Source organism: Rhincodon typus, chromosome 19, assembly GCF_021869965.1.
Source record: "Rhincodon typus isolate 14 chromosome 19, sRhiTyp1.1, whole genome shotgun sequence".
Classification (NCBI taxonomy): domain Eukaryota; kingdom Metazoa; phylum Chordata; class Chondrichthyes; order Orectolobiformes; family Rhincodontidae; genus Rhincodon; species Rhincodon typus.
The window spans coordinates 11805350-11819133 of NC_063350.1; the positions used below are offsets into that span (position 1 = coordinate 11805350).

The following is a 13784-nucleotide window of genomic DNA, read 5'->3' on the forward strand; positions in this document are numbered from 1 at the left end:
TTCAGCCCCTCAAGCCTGTTCTACTGTTCAATCACGACTAATCTGTGGCCTAATGCCATATACCTTTGGCCCATATCCCTTAATACTTTTGTTTAACAAAAGATCACGTAGCTCAGATTTAAAATTAACCACTATATCCAGCATCTACTGTGGAAGCGAGTTCCAAACATCTACCACCCTTTGTGTAGGGAACTGCTTCCTAACATCTCTCCTGAATGGTCTAGCCCTAATTTTTAGACTATGACATAGAACATAGAACAGTACAGCACAGTACAGGCCCTTCGGCCCATGATGTTGTGCCGAATTTTTACCCTAATCCTAAGGTCTATCTAACCTCCACCCCTACCTTATACTATCATCCATATGCCCATCTAATAGCCGCTTAAATGCCCCTAATGAGGCCAACTCCACTACCCTCTCCGGCAATGCATTCCACGCTCTGACCACTCTCTGAGTAAAGAACCTACCTCTGACGTCTCCCCTACATCTACCTCCACTCACTTTAAAACTATGCCCCCTTGTAATAGCTACCTCCATCCTAGGAAAAAGTCTCTGGCTGTCTACTCTATCTATACCTCTGATCATTTTGTACACCTCTACCAAATCATCTCTCATTCTTCGTCGTTCTAAAGAGAAAAGCCCTAGCTCTCTCAACCTTTCCTCGTAAGACCTTCCCTCCATTCCAGGCAACATCCTGGTAAATCTCCTCTGCACCTTTTCCAATGCTTCCACATCTTTCCTGTAATGAGGCGACCAGAACTGGACACAATATTCCAGATATGGCCACACCAGGCTTTTGTATAGCTGGAGCATAACTTCACAGCTCTTGAACTCAATCCCTCTATTAATGAAAGCTAACGCACCATACGCCTTCTTAACAACTCTATCCACCTGGGTGGCAGCTTTCAGGGAACTGTGGACATGAACACCAAGATCCTTCTGCTCCTTCACACTGCCAAGAATCTTTCCGTTAACCTTGTATTCAAGTTTGTCCTTCCAAAATGAATCACCTAACCTTACATAAGCATCCTTCTTCCTCTTAACCAGTTGTTCAACCTCTCTTGAGAACCAAGGCTCCCTCACTCGACCGCATCTTCCCTGCCTGCTAGGGACAGACATGTCGAGCACATGCAGTATGCATTCCTTAAACAATCTCTACATTTCAAAAGTGCTGTTCCCTGATAGCATCTGTTCCCATTTTATGTTACCCCATTCTTGCCTAACAGAATTGTAATTACCCTTCCCCCAGTTATAAACCTAAAACCTATAATTATAAACCTATGCCCCCTTAGTTCTAGAATGCCCAACCGGTGAAAATAGTTCATCTTTTTTCACCCTGTCTTTTCCTGTCAATATCTTCGAAGATTGTGATCAGATCAGCCTTTAACCGGCTAAATTCTAAAGTAAACGGCTAAATTTGTGGAATCTCTCCTCATAACTTACTCCCTGAAGTCCAAGTAGCATTCTTTTAAATCTATGTTGTACTGTCTGTAAAGCCAATATATCCTTCCCAAGGAGTGGTGCCCAAATCTGTTCACAGTACTCCAAGTGGGGTCCCTCCAGGGTTTTGTATAGCTGCAGCACAAGCCCATGACTTGTGTACATTTAGTTTCTGTTCAATAATCAAGCCTCAAATTTGCCCGTTGAACCTTTGGTTTATTGTTTCCTACAACTCAGTAAAGATGCTTCCCACTTGTCCTCTTTTGAAGCTAAAATTGTCTAAGCTCACAAAGCTTCTTTCTAAATGTTCTAGCTGATGTTTGGTCATGCCTCAACAGGGATATAGTCATTAATTCTGAGCACTAGACTTTAGGAGTAAAGCTTAGGCATTGGAAAGGGTGTGGGAGAGTTCTGTTTGAATAGGATCAGGGCTTTAGAGACTTCAGCTTTGTAGACAGTGTGGAGAAGCTCTGGTTGTTCGCCTTAGAACAGAGAAGGCTAAGGGGATGTTCGATGTTGAACATTCTGAACGGTTTCATGGAGCAAGGAAGAAGAAACTGCTTTCAGTAGTAAAAGGGAGCGCTGATTTAAGATGATTAACTAAAGAACCAATGGTGTCAAGAGGAAACACTTTGTTTTACATAGGGATCTGGAATAAGCTGCCAGAGAGGATGACGGATGGAAATTCATTGGAACACTCAAAAGGGAATTGGATAAATAGAGTAGAGCTTCACAGGGCTAAAGGAAAGACGCAGAGCAGTGTAAGTGGTTGGATAAGATCCACCTAGGATCTGACACAGTCACAATGGGCTGAATGGTCTCCTTTCCATCCTTTATAAAATGGGAGTAAGTTAGCCTAAAAGCAGAGCTATGTTCTGTGAGTAATTGTAGTGTTTTTATTGCAGTGAGCCTCTTGCTGAAAAAGAATGTGAACCCAGATCTGTGCAATGAAGATGGACTCACTGCATTACATCAGGTATGGAGCAGCCTTCTCATTGACTTGTACTAACGGAAAAATCTCATGCCGTCCAGTTGCAGAAACTGAGAAATTTAGTAATCCCCTGTTGAATGTAGTCTCCAAAAGGGAAACGTGTATAAACATTTTTATTTATTGGTAACAGAATCTCTCACACAAGATCCTTTTAATCATCATAAAAGGCAAGTATGCCCTCACTCCCAAATCTGTTCTCAGTTAGCTGTTCTCGGCCAGACACATGAGTAGTTCAGCAGAAAGTTACCACTTTTATGATATCTTGCGTCCGTACAGCTGCCTTTCCAGCAAGAGTGACTCTGGGTATTTGTTCAGGAGCAGTCAGCTGTAATTCCCATACTAACAACTTGACTGAGATCAACTAACCAACACAGTCCAGGGACTGAATATGGAACCTTTGTGCCTTGTATGGTCCAGTTACACATGGCCTACACCAACTTATATATCAGGGCATCTGCTTTATATAAAAACAGAACAAATGTAGCAGTTACTTTGCTGTTGGTTTTATAGCCTGATAACAGCAGTTGGAAGATGAATATTATTTATAATATCAAATATTAAATACCTTTATTCGCTGCACAATGTGTTTTAAAGCTAAGGAAGTACACCGAGAATGCTGGAGAAACTCAGCAGGTCTGGCAGCATGTGTGCAGAGAGAAACAGAGTTACTGTTTTGAATCCCATGACCCTTCTGTAGAACAGTAGAGTATTAGAGCTGTACATCATGGGAACATGCCGACCAGATCATAGAATCCCTACAGTGTGGAAACCGGCCCTTCAGCCCAACAAGTCCACACCGACCCTCAGAGCATCCCACCCAGACACAATCCCCTATAACCCATCCAACCTACACATCCCTGAACACTATGGGCAATTTAGCATGGCCAATCCACCTAGCCTGCACATCTTTGGACTGTGGGAGGAAACTGGAGCACCCGGAGGAAATCCACACAGACACGGGGAGAATGTGCAAACTTCACACAGGCAGTCGCCCAAGGGTAGAATCGAACCCGGGACCCTGGTGCTGTGAGGCAGCAGTGCTAACCACTGTGCCACCCAGGAATCCAGCCCCATTTGCCAGCATTTGGCCCATATCCCTCTCAACCCTTCGTACTCATATACCCATCCAGATGCCGTTTAAATGTTTATAGCTGTACCAGTCTCCTCCACTTCCTGTAGTTCTGAAGTGTGGTTACTGTTGTAACGTTGAAAATCTGGCAGCTCCACAGCAAATTTTCACAAATTGCAATGAAATAAATGACCGACGACTTGGTTTAAGGTATTACAAAAGCAGAGATTGCTGGAAAAACTCAGCACTCTGCTTTCTCTCCGCAGATGCTGCTGAGTTTTTCCAACAATTTCTGTTTTTGTTTCTGATTTCCAGCATCCGCAGCTCTTTGGTTTATTTTTGTTTTTAGGTGTAGTTTGTAGAAGAAATGTCTGCCAAGACATTTCCCTGCTCATCTTCAAAATAGGGAACTTTTATAGCCACCTGACTTTGACTTAACATCTCAACTGAGACACAGCACCTCTGACAATGCAGTATTCCCTCAGTGCTACACTGTAGCATCAATCTGGACTTTCTGGAGTGGGACTTAACCTGAAACTATCTGGGTTCTGAGGTGGGAATCCCATTGAGCTTAAACTGCAAGGCCTAAGCTGTGATTGCTGGTTTGCTGATGGGCTAGAGTTTCTTTTAACAGTTGAGTGCAGGAAGGCGGGTTAATTCTACAAGACAAAAGTAACAAACGTTGACAGTATGATTAAGGAGAAACTGATACTGTGATTGTGAGTGCTATGTATTGCCCTGTGTAGCACTACATCTCAGGAAGGTGCCTGTGACTCTGCTCCTACACATAGTGAATACTTGATGTGAGCAGTGCCTTCAGTGTGTGGAATTAGGGGAAAATAGAACATTCCCCCTCCTTCCTCTCCAGGAGGGAACAAAATGCCTAGGTAGGTCTTACCCCCCTCCCCATCTGACTCCATTGGAATTAACAGCTTTGTAAATGCCTTGCAAACAAGATGGGAAACTTCAATTTACAACCTTCCTGTACAGTGTACATGATATCTGTCATCAAAATTCAGTCCGTAATGCCAACAGTAATCTCCATGGAGGTCTTTCAACTCCAATTCTAAGCTCTGAGTGAACCAATGTTTTAAATGGTTCGCCGTTGATGGCTGTGCCTTCAGCTTCCTAATCCTAAAGCCTTGGAATTCTCTCCCTAAGTCTCTCCACCTTTCTCTCAACTTCTTTAAACATTTAAAACTTAACTTGTAATAACTCGTAATATTTTTTCATTATTCTTTCACGGGAGGTGGAAGTTGCTGATAAGGCTAGCATTTGTTACCTACCCCCAATTACCATAGCTGGAACTGAATAGCTAGTTCTGCCATTTCAAAGGGCAGTTAAAGCTGTGGGTATGGAGTCACAGGGTAAGCTGAATTAGATGATGATGGCAGATTCACTAAAGCACACTAATAAACCAGATGGGTTTTTACAGCAATCCATGATGGGTTCAGGATCACCATGACTGAAATGAGCTTTTAATTTCAGATTTAATAACTGAATCTAATTTCAGATTTAATAACTGAATTCTGTTTAACCAGCTGCCCCAAAGCATCACACTGACCCTCTGGGTTATTACCATTCCAGTGACATTACCAGTAAAACACCACCTCACACCCGATACATCCTCGTCAATACTCCCTTTAAATTTTGTTTTCTCAGCTCCATGAGCAGCATTGACTTACAAAATCAGAAATCAATACATCATCATGACGATTGGTGTGTGAGGAACCTTGGAGCAGCCCCGTACAGCAGCTCAGAGAAAGTTGCTCCTCATGTAACTTTGTTTGGTTGCACTCTTATACAATGCCTCATGAGGTTTCACTGTACTAAAGGTGCTTTGGCTTAAGAGAGCTGATGACAAAAACCAAGGGAAAGTATTTGTATTAATGCAAAACTTGCAGGAATGCTGCTACACTTTGAAGTACAACATCTTGAGGCAATGAAAAAGGAGAGTTATTATTTAAGGAAGGACTGAAATCTACAGAACTCTTGATTATTAATAATTATTAAGAACAGCTAAAAGTATTGATGCTATTTTAGTTCTGGTAAACCGATTGATGCAAAGGGAGTTATGCTGTCCTTCGTTCAAAATTTTCTTTCATTCACCCCAGCATCATCTTTCTGTCCCTATGGTCATCTATTGCTCAACTGTTCTCAATCACTGATGCAATACAATCAATTAGCAGGAGATTGAGAGAGAATTTTTTGCAGATAGGGTGTTTGATGAAGTGGAAAAGGGGAGACTTTCTGCAGCATAAACATCAGAATGGACCCATTTTTTAAATTCACTCATGGAGTGTGGGTGTCACTGGTTAGATCAGCATTTATTGCCCATCCTTGAAAGCCCAGAGAGCGGTTAAAAGTCAAACACACTACTGTGGGTCTGGAGTCACATGTAGGCTAGACTAGGTAAGTACAGCAGTTTCCTTCCATAAAGGACACTAGTGAACCAGATGGGTTTTTCTGACATTCAACAATGGTTACATGGTCATCATTAGAGCCTTGATTTCAGATTTTTTATTGAATTTGGATTCCACCATCTGCCATGGCAGGATTCGAACCTGGGTTCCCCAGGTCATTACCTGGGTCTCTGGATTAGTAGTCTAATGGTAATATGACTGGACTACCACATAAATTGGGCTGAATGGCCTTTATTTGTGTTGTGCACTCGATAGGAAAGTTAGCTTGGATATTTCAGTGTTTACTTATAGGAACGTAGGAGCAGGAGGAGGTTGTTCAGCCCTTCAAGCCTGTTCTGCCATTTTCGACCAAGGCCGATAAGCTACCTCAAAGCCACATTTCTACACTATCCCATATCCATTGATGTCATTAGTAAATAGAAATCTATCAGATTTTCTCAAACTCTCTTCATGCTTGAATTTCCATAGTCCTTAGGAGTAGAGAATTCCCAAATATTCATTACCGGTCAAGTGAAGAAATTCCTCCTCGTCCTAGCTCTAAATGGCCTGCCCTTTAGTCTGAGACTGTGCCCCCTGGTTCTTGCCCTCAAAGCCACAGAAAACATCCTTTCCATATCTACTCTGTCCATGTCTTTTAAGAATTTAAGAAGTTTCTACGGGATCACCTCTTCTAAATGCCAGAGAATACAGACTCAGTCTATGCCAACTCTCCTCCCAATCCATCAATTTATTCATATCTTTGGTGGTGAGACACAGCCAAAAACAATACTCTATCCAATTACTTTGCTGCTTTGATCAGGAAGAATCCTTTCTCCCTGCTGAGATCAGTAAGTTTGTGCAAATTAGCGATCCATCTGGACTTGCACCACTGACATGGTCAGAAACAGGGCTCCGGAACTTCAATGTCCTGCAGCTGTAATGCTGAATCATGGTATCTCTTGAAAGGGAAATTGAGTCAAAGGAGAACCATGAACTACATGAATGATCCCAGAATAGCAGGAAAGATGAAAGCATTTCTCTTGGAGCTTGATCTTTTATTAGCTAGCTAAGCCAGTTTTTGATGTACACCTTGTGAGATGAATCACTGTTAAAACGAACAGATATGCGTCCTGTAACTCAGTTCATAGATTTATCCTCTCAACAGATGCAGCCTCATTCACTCTATTGGCACAAGCCGTAAATAGACAGCAGTATTTTTCTGAGGACAAAGATAACTAAATTAGTCTGAATTTTTGCCTGGGTGTGGATATATGTTTCACTGCACAAATAGCCATGTTCAATTCTTTTATGGATGAAATCCAATTTTCTTCCTGTTATCATTCCAGCTGATGTTACTACTGGACCAGTCAGATCCCAGAATGAAACCTGGGATCAAATTTTGGTCTTTATTTAACATGGTGGTCTTTCATTAAAATGTAAACATACAAGGCTGCAGATTCAGTTGTAACAATAAAACAGATGTTTAATATACAAAATGAAGAAAAATAGCATAGAACAGACCAAACTATCTACTTAAAAAGCAGTTTAAAAGATTTCAAACAACAGGCAAACCAAAATTCTATCTACTCCCTAACATCATCACTTTTACAGTTAATCCAGAGCAATTTTCCTTCCCTGTCAAATCTGTAAACTGACTTAGTACTTTACAGTTTTGACCTTCTGAGTTGCAAAATCATTTTTGACTCAAAACTGAGATCTTAGACTTCCTTAGATTAATTCCAGAGATGGAAGGCTTCTCTTCTGAGGTGAGATCGATCCGTTTAGGTCCATATTCGGTAGAGTTTAGAAGAGTGAGAGGAGATTGAGGTATGTAGGATGCTAAAGGAGCTTGACAAAATAGATGTAGAGCAGATGTTTCCCCTTGTAGGGCAATCTAGAGTGAGATGTTATAGCTTTAGGCTGAGCAGTGGCAGATTTAAAGCAGAGATGAGGAGGAATTACTTCTCTCAAGGGGTTGTAAATCAATGGAATTCACTGCACCCTAATGTGATGGACGTCACATCAATGAATAAATTCAAGGAGGAGATGTACAAATTTTAAATTAATAATGGGTTAAAGGGTTGTGAGGAGCAGGGCAGGAAACGGGTGAGGGGTGAAGACAAAATTAGATCAGCCATGATCATAGTTAATGACGGAACAGCCCTGAGGAGTTGAAGTGTCTTCTCCTGCTCCTAGTTCTTATGTTCTTACGTTCTCACGTTCTCACGTTCTCACGTTCTCAGCTTTGAATAACTAATTCAGATTTTTTTTTGCCAAATATTCTGGGTCTGAAAGCTTTCGCAAATTGGAACCTTTAACACTGAGGTAACTTATTTCTTCAACTGCTGTGAACAAGCTGCATTTTTTAGGAGAAACTATTCTTGCATTTAACTTCAGCTAGGTATCTTTCATATTGAATTCAAAAGCTTCTAACGAAATTTTGAAAAACCTGCTCAAGCTAGATTCTGCTAACAGCCTTCTTTCTTCCTCTTCTGTTGTAAAACTCCACAACGTAAACAAACTTCCATTAATACTCCAGAAGACCTTCTGTCCTCTGCTGTATGACACTGGCTGGTTTAACATCATAGTTCATAAAAGACTGACTTAGTTAATTATTAAACGCTTTCACACAAATTGATCAAGCATATAAACAATTAGTTTAAAATATAAACTCTAAAATTAAATGATTATTTTAATATATGTCAAGCAACTTTAATCATATCTCTGCATTTATAGCCACCAAGATTTTAATTTGGCATTTCACAGTTCAGGAGTGCCTACTGTATAAGACATTTACCTACCCTAGTGGGGTCAGATTCCTCATTTTAAATGGAGGGGGGTGAAAATTGAATTTCCTGCAACACTCTATTTTTGTCTGGTGATGTAGGATTTTGGAAGTCCATTAAAGCACACCATATCTGAGAGTCATAGAATCATAGAATCCCAACAGTGTGGAAGCAGGCCATTCAACCCAACGAGTCCCCCCCACCCACCCAAAGAGCATCCCACGCAGCTCCAAACCCTGCCCTATCCCTGTAACCGTATATTTCCCATGGCCAATCCACCCAACCTGCATACCTTTAGACTGTGGGAAGAAACTGGAGCGCCCACGAGGACACGGGGAGAATGTGCAAAGTCCACACAGACAGTCCATTGAAGAAATTGAAAAGCCTACTGAAGAGTTGGGAATATTTTGAAAGATAAGTCACTTGAGGTGCTGTATTGTAATGTAGATGTGCTTTTCATGTAGTGATTCAGCAATAGGATCAAGATAGTTTGACCTTTATATTGACAAGCCTTGTGTATTTATTCATATGCATTACATTGATGTCCAATAGAGAGAGCAACAAAAATGTTATAAAATGTCCTGGCAACCCGCCGTCTTTTCTTCTTTGATTTAAATGGCTCTGACTGATATAAAATATCAAAACCTGTTTTTTTTAATATTAAAAAGCTGCTGTCTTAAATTTTGGTTTTGACCCTTGTAAAATTCCAAGACTATGGGCTATGTGCTGGAAAATGGGATAAGACCATAAGATATAGGAGAGAATTAGGCCATTCGGTCCATTGAGTCTGCTCCACCATTCAATCATGGCTGATGTGTTTCTCAACCCCATCCTCCTGCTTTGTCACTGTAACGCTTGATCTCCTTAGAATAAATAGTAGTTGTTTCTGACCAGCATAGATGCTATGGGCCAAAAGGTCGTCTTCTACCTTTTATTGATCGACAAATGCTCTGTTTTGCAATTTATAGAATTGTAGACCCCCTACAGCGTGGAAGCAGGCCATTTGGCCTATCGAGGCCACACCAACCCTCTGAATAGCACCCACCCAGACCCACACTACTGCCCTCTCCCTGTAACCCTGCATTTCCCATGGCTAACCCACCTAAGCCTGCACATCCCTGACACTATGGGCAATTTAGCATGGCCAATCCATCTGACCTGCACATCTTTGCACTGTGAGAGGGTCTGGAGGAAACCCATGCAGACATGGGGAGAATGTGCAAACTCTACACAGACAGTTACCTGAGGGTGGAATCGAACCTGGGTCCCTGGCACTGTGAAACAGTAGTGCTAACCATTGAGCCGCCATACCACTGCTTGTAATGGTAATGAACAACTTCTGATTTAGCCTTTTCAGGGAATACTGTAGTCTATTAGTCTATCGCTAGGGCTGCTGTGGCCGTTATCAGTGTTTTTGCTAAATTCCAAGTGCTGATGGATTTCAACACAGTAGGTGTTTCATTCCTCTAATAAAACATGGAAGTTTCAGAAATTTGTAATATCGGGTGTCCTTTTTGATGTAGTTTCTAGTTTGTTGATGGAGCTAATGAGATTATAAGTGTTAACAAGTTATGTCTCCTACCTCCAATCCCCCCACCCCCATCTCAATGATATGAAGGATTTTAATTAGGTGGTGAGATTATGTTTTCAAGGACAGTAAAATATTTTTCATTTATACTGCATGGAATCAGGCAACAGTACATGGCTCATACTGCGTGAGTGTCAATGGAAGATAGGTAGCAGCATGTGCCATCTGAGGGGTATAAACTGGCATAGGATTGGCGTGAGATTGAAGGGCCTTTAATTATTGGCTGGAGCTGGAATATATGTTGACAAACTAACGGGGGGAATTCTAACTGGCCTCCCTCCACACCACACTCCAGGCTCACAAACCTGACCCTGGTCTGAATGTACAAAGATGGTGCTACATTCGGGTTGGGTGGGTATGCAGCTTGTGAGCTGCAAAAGTGTGCAGGCTGGATTTTCCCAATGCCAGAGGAGGATTCAGCCCTGGCTATCCAAGAGGAAGCATAACTCCATATGAGTTTAATAACAAAAGCAATGGGCCAGATCCTCTGGCCTGTGGATAGTCAGAACCAGATGTCCATTGGGATCCTGCAGAAGCCCTGACCCACTGGTCTAAATGTGAACTGCCCAGGAAGATTGAACTTCTGATGGGAAATCACCTTGTTCCCCAGGACCCTCCCTGAATTAGAGACAGAGTCATCGGACAGATCCACGGTACTTGCCGCCATAGTTACCCTGAAAACATTAGACAAATTAAAACCCATACCAAATCGTTGGTTATTTCAGTACTGACCCCCTGTCACTGAAACTACCCACCCTAATCTAGACACTGAACTCCCAGCCACCCGCCTAACTTCTTGGAACCAGCCCCAACCCCCAACCATCCCTGAGCCCTCTTCCCCCACTAGTGGTTCCCTGAGCCGACTTGACCTCACTATCTTTTTTGATCACATGATCCCGTGACCACCCAACTATACGCTATACGCTGGGTTCTGAGGAATGGTCACCAGACCCGAAATGTTAACTGATTTTTTTTCTTCACAGATGCTGCCAGACCTGCTGTGTTTTTCCAGCAACTTCTGTTTTTATACGCTATCCAAATATGGCTACTCCCTAACCAGACCCAACAATCGCAGATCCAGACCTGACTTTCCCTCCAATAAGACGTGACTAGCTGCTGGAGTAGATGTGACTAACACCCACCTCCTTCCATGACCTGACTATCCCATGGCCCATGCACCCATTAACCTGCCTACTTACTCTACTTCCACTCCACCCATCTGTTCAAACTACACACTATATCCATTTCACCATCTACTCACCATCCACCACGCACGCACACATTCACTCTTCTAGTCACTAGTATTCAAAGACTGGACCTGTCAACCTACCATGTCGCAGCTGGGCCCATGAAAAGGGAATGTGTTCTGTCTTGCCTCCAACTCTGGACTTCGTCATCAGAAATCTTCAAGGGTTGCTGCACTAACCATATCTGGAAAGTTCCAGAAGACATGAGGAACAGTGTTGACTCGGGGAGGTGCTCAAGTGGAGTGGTAACGTGATGACAATTGCCACTCCTTGAAAGATCTATGCCAATCTGATCTTTTCATCACATAGGGAGACCACCAACAAGGTGATAAGCCTCTTCTGATATTGCTCTTGTTCCAGCTGATAGATGGGGGCTGAGTCATCCTTTTACTTTGTGAACTAACCACACCTTATTTCTGTAGCACCTTTAATGCAATGAAACATCCTAAGTCACTTCATGGAGCATTGTTAACCAAAGTATGACACTGAGCCACGTGGGAGATTTTAGGTCTCAAAGCTAAGTCAAAGAGGTAAGTTTTAAGGAGTGTATTCAAGGCCAAAAATCAGATCGAGTTGTACAGGATTAATGGCAGAACTTGGGGCCTAGGAAACTGAAGGTACACTCACTAATGATAGTGCAGTTAAAATTGAGGATGTCTGAGGGACCAGAATCCAATGGTGTAGATACCTCGGAGGGCTGTGTGGTGGAGGAGATTACAGAATTCACAGGAAGGGACATGGCCGTGAAGTGATTTGAAAACAAGAATGAGAATTATGAATTCAAGATGTTGCTGGACTGTGAGCCAATGTAAGTTATTGACTACAGGACTGATAGGAAAACAGGAGTAGGCCATTCAACCCCTAAGACATGTCCCATCATACCTTGGTATTTCTGCATCTCAACTCCATTTACTCACCCCGATTCAGCACTCCTCCATATTCTTTCTTAACAAAAATGTAGCAATTTTCTCTTAACTTGAAGAGAGAACTTAGCTTTGACAGGGTTAAGAGCAGAAATCCATACAGTGGAAGTATGATAGGATAGAGCCTGCAGTCTGCTATTCTGGTTTGTGGGCATTCACTTAACTGAATGCCATCGGACACAGTACAGTTAAATAAATCTGGATCTGTCTAAGCTGTGATGGAGATTTTAAATGCAGCTGAGCTTTTGTTTTATTCTGTTGACATCCCTTGAGAATATCTCTGTTTCCCAATCTGCCACAACTTGGATGTTGTGCAATTTCATGCTTTTTCTTAAGCAACACTCATCAAGCCACCCAAATCACAATTATCTCCAAGATTATTTGTCAATTAGTTTTAACATTAGACATGTAAACTGTGATTGAATTTTTTTTTAATGGTTTGCAGATTCTGGACTTTAAACATCTGGATAAGGTGTTGTCTTAAAACGGCTGGATATGTTGTATTCTAGTGTCCAGGAGTGAATAGAATTCAGATTTCACTTCAGTTTCCAGTCTGCAGCCTGGATCTTTTCGGTCAAATTATCAGCTGGAAATGGACTGTCGACATTGATTTAAAGAAATTCCTATTTTAAAATGAGTCTACACACAAGCTGGGAATTTGTTTGGTTCAACAAAACCCTCTCTTAAAATTATCACCCATGTTTGCAAATTCCTTCCAAGGCTCTGTTCCCTTTTAATCTCTGTTAAGATGCTCCAGACATGTAAGCATCGGAGCGATTTTCACTCCTCCACTTCTGGCATTCCTGACTTTAATTACTGGACTATTGGTGGCGAAGCCTTCAGATACTTATGCCCCAGTCTCTGGATTTCCCTCTCTCTGCTCCTTTGGGACATTCCTCTAAACCTCTTTTGGGAAGTGATGGAGGAGTGGTAACATGCAAATGACACTGTACTAGTCAACCAGTGATGTGGGTTCAAATCCCATCATGGCAGATGGTGAAATTTGAATTCAGTTTTTTTAAAACATCTGGAATTTTAAAAAAACTATCCTAATGGCCACCATGTTGATTATTGTGAAAAATGCCCTTTTGGGAATGTTCATACCTGGTCTGACCTACATGTGACTCCAAACCCAGAGCAATGTGGTTAACTCTTAATACCTACCTTCTGGGCAACTAGGAAAATGTGATAAATGCTGGCCTAGCTAACAGTGCCCACATCCCATGAATGAAATTTAAAAAAAAACTCAGTCAGATTTGTTTTGATAATGTGATGTGCCTGTGCAGTGCCTGAGGACACTTTTACTTTGTGAAAGGCATCATATAGTACAAATTGTAG

General features: G+C 41.9%; 1 protein-coding gene across 1 annotated transcript in view; it reads left to right on the forward strand.

Moving 5' to 3' along the window:
• Positions 1-13784, forward strand: part of ppp1r16b (protein phosphatase 1, regulatory subunit 16B) — a 154793-nt gene that overhangs the window by 97463 nt on the left and 43546 nt on the right. The window contains exon 3 of the mRNA XM_048608268.1: positions 2346-2416. Coding sequence (XP_048464225.1) covers positions 2346-2416 — 71 coding nt within the window. The remainder of the gene's footprint in view (positions 1-2345; positions 2417-13784) is intronic.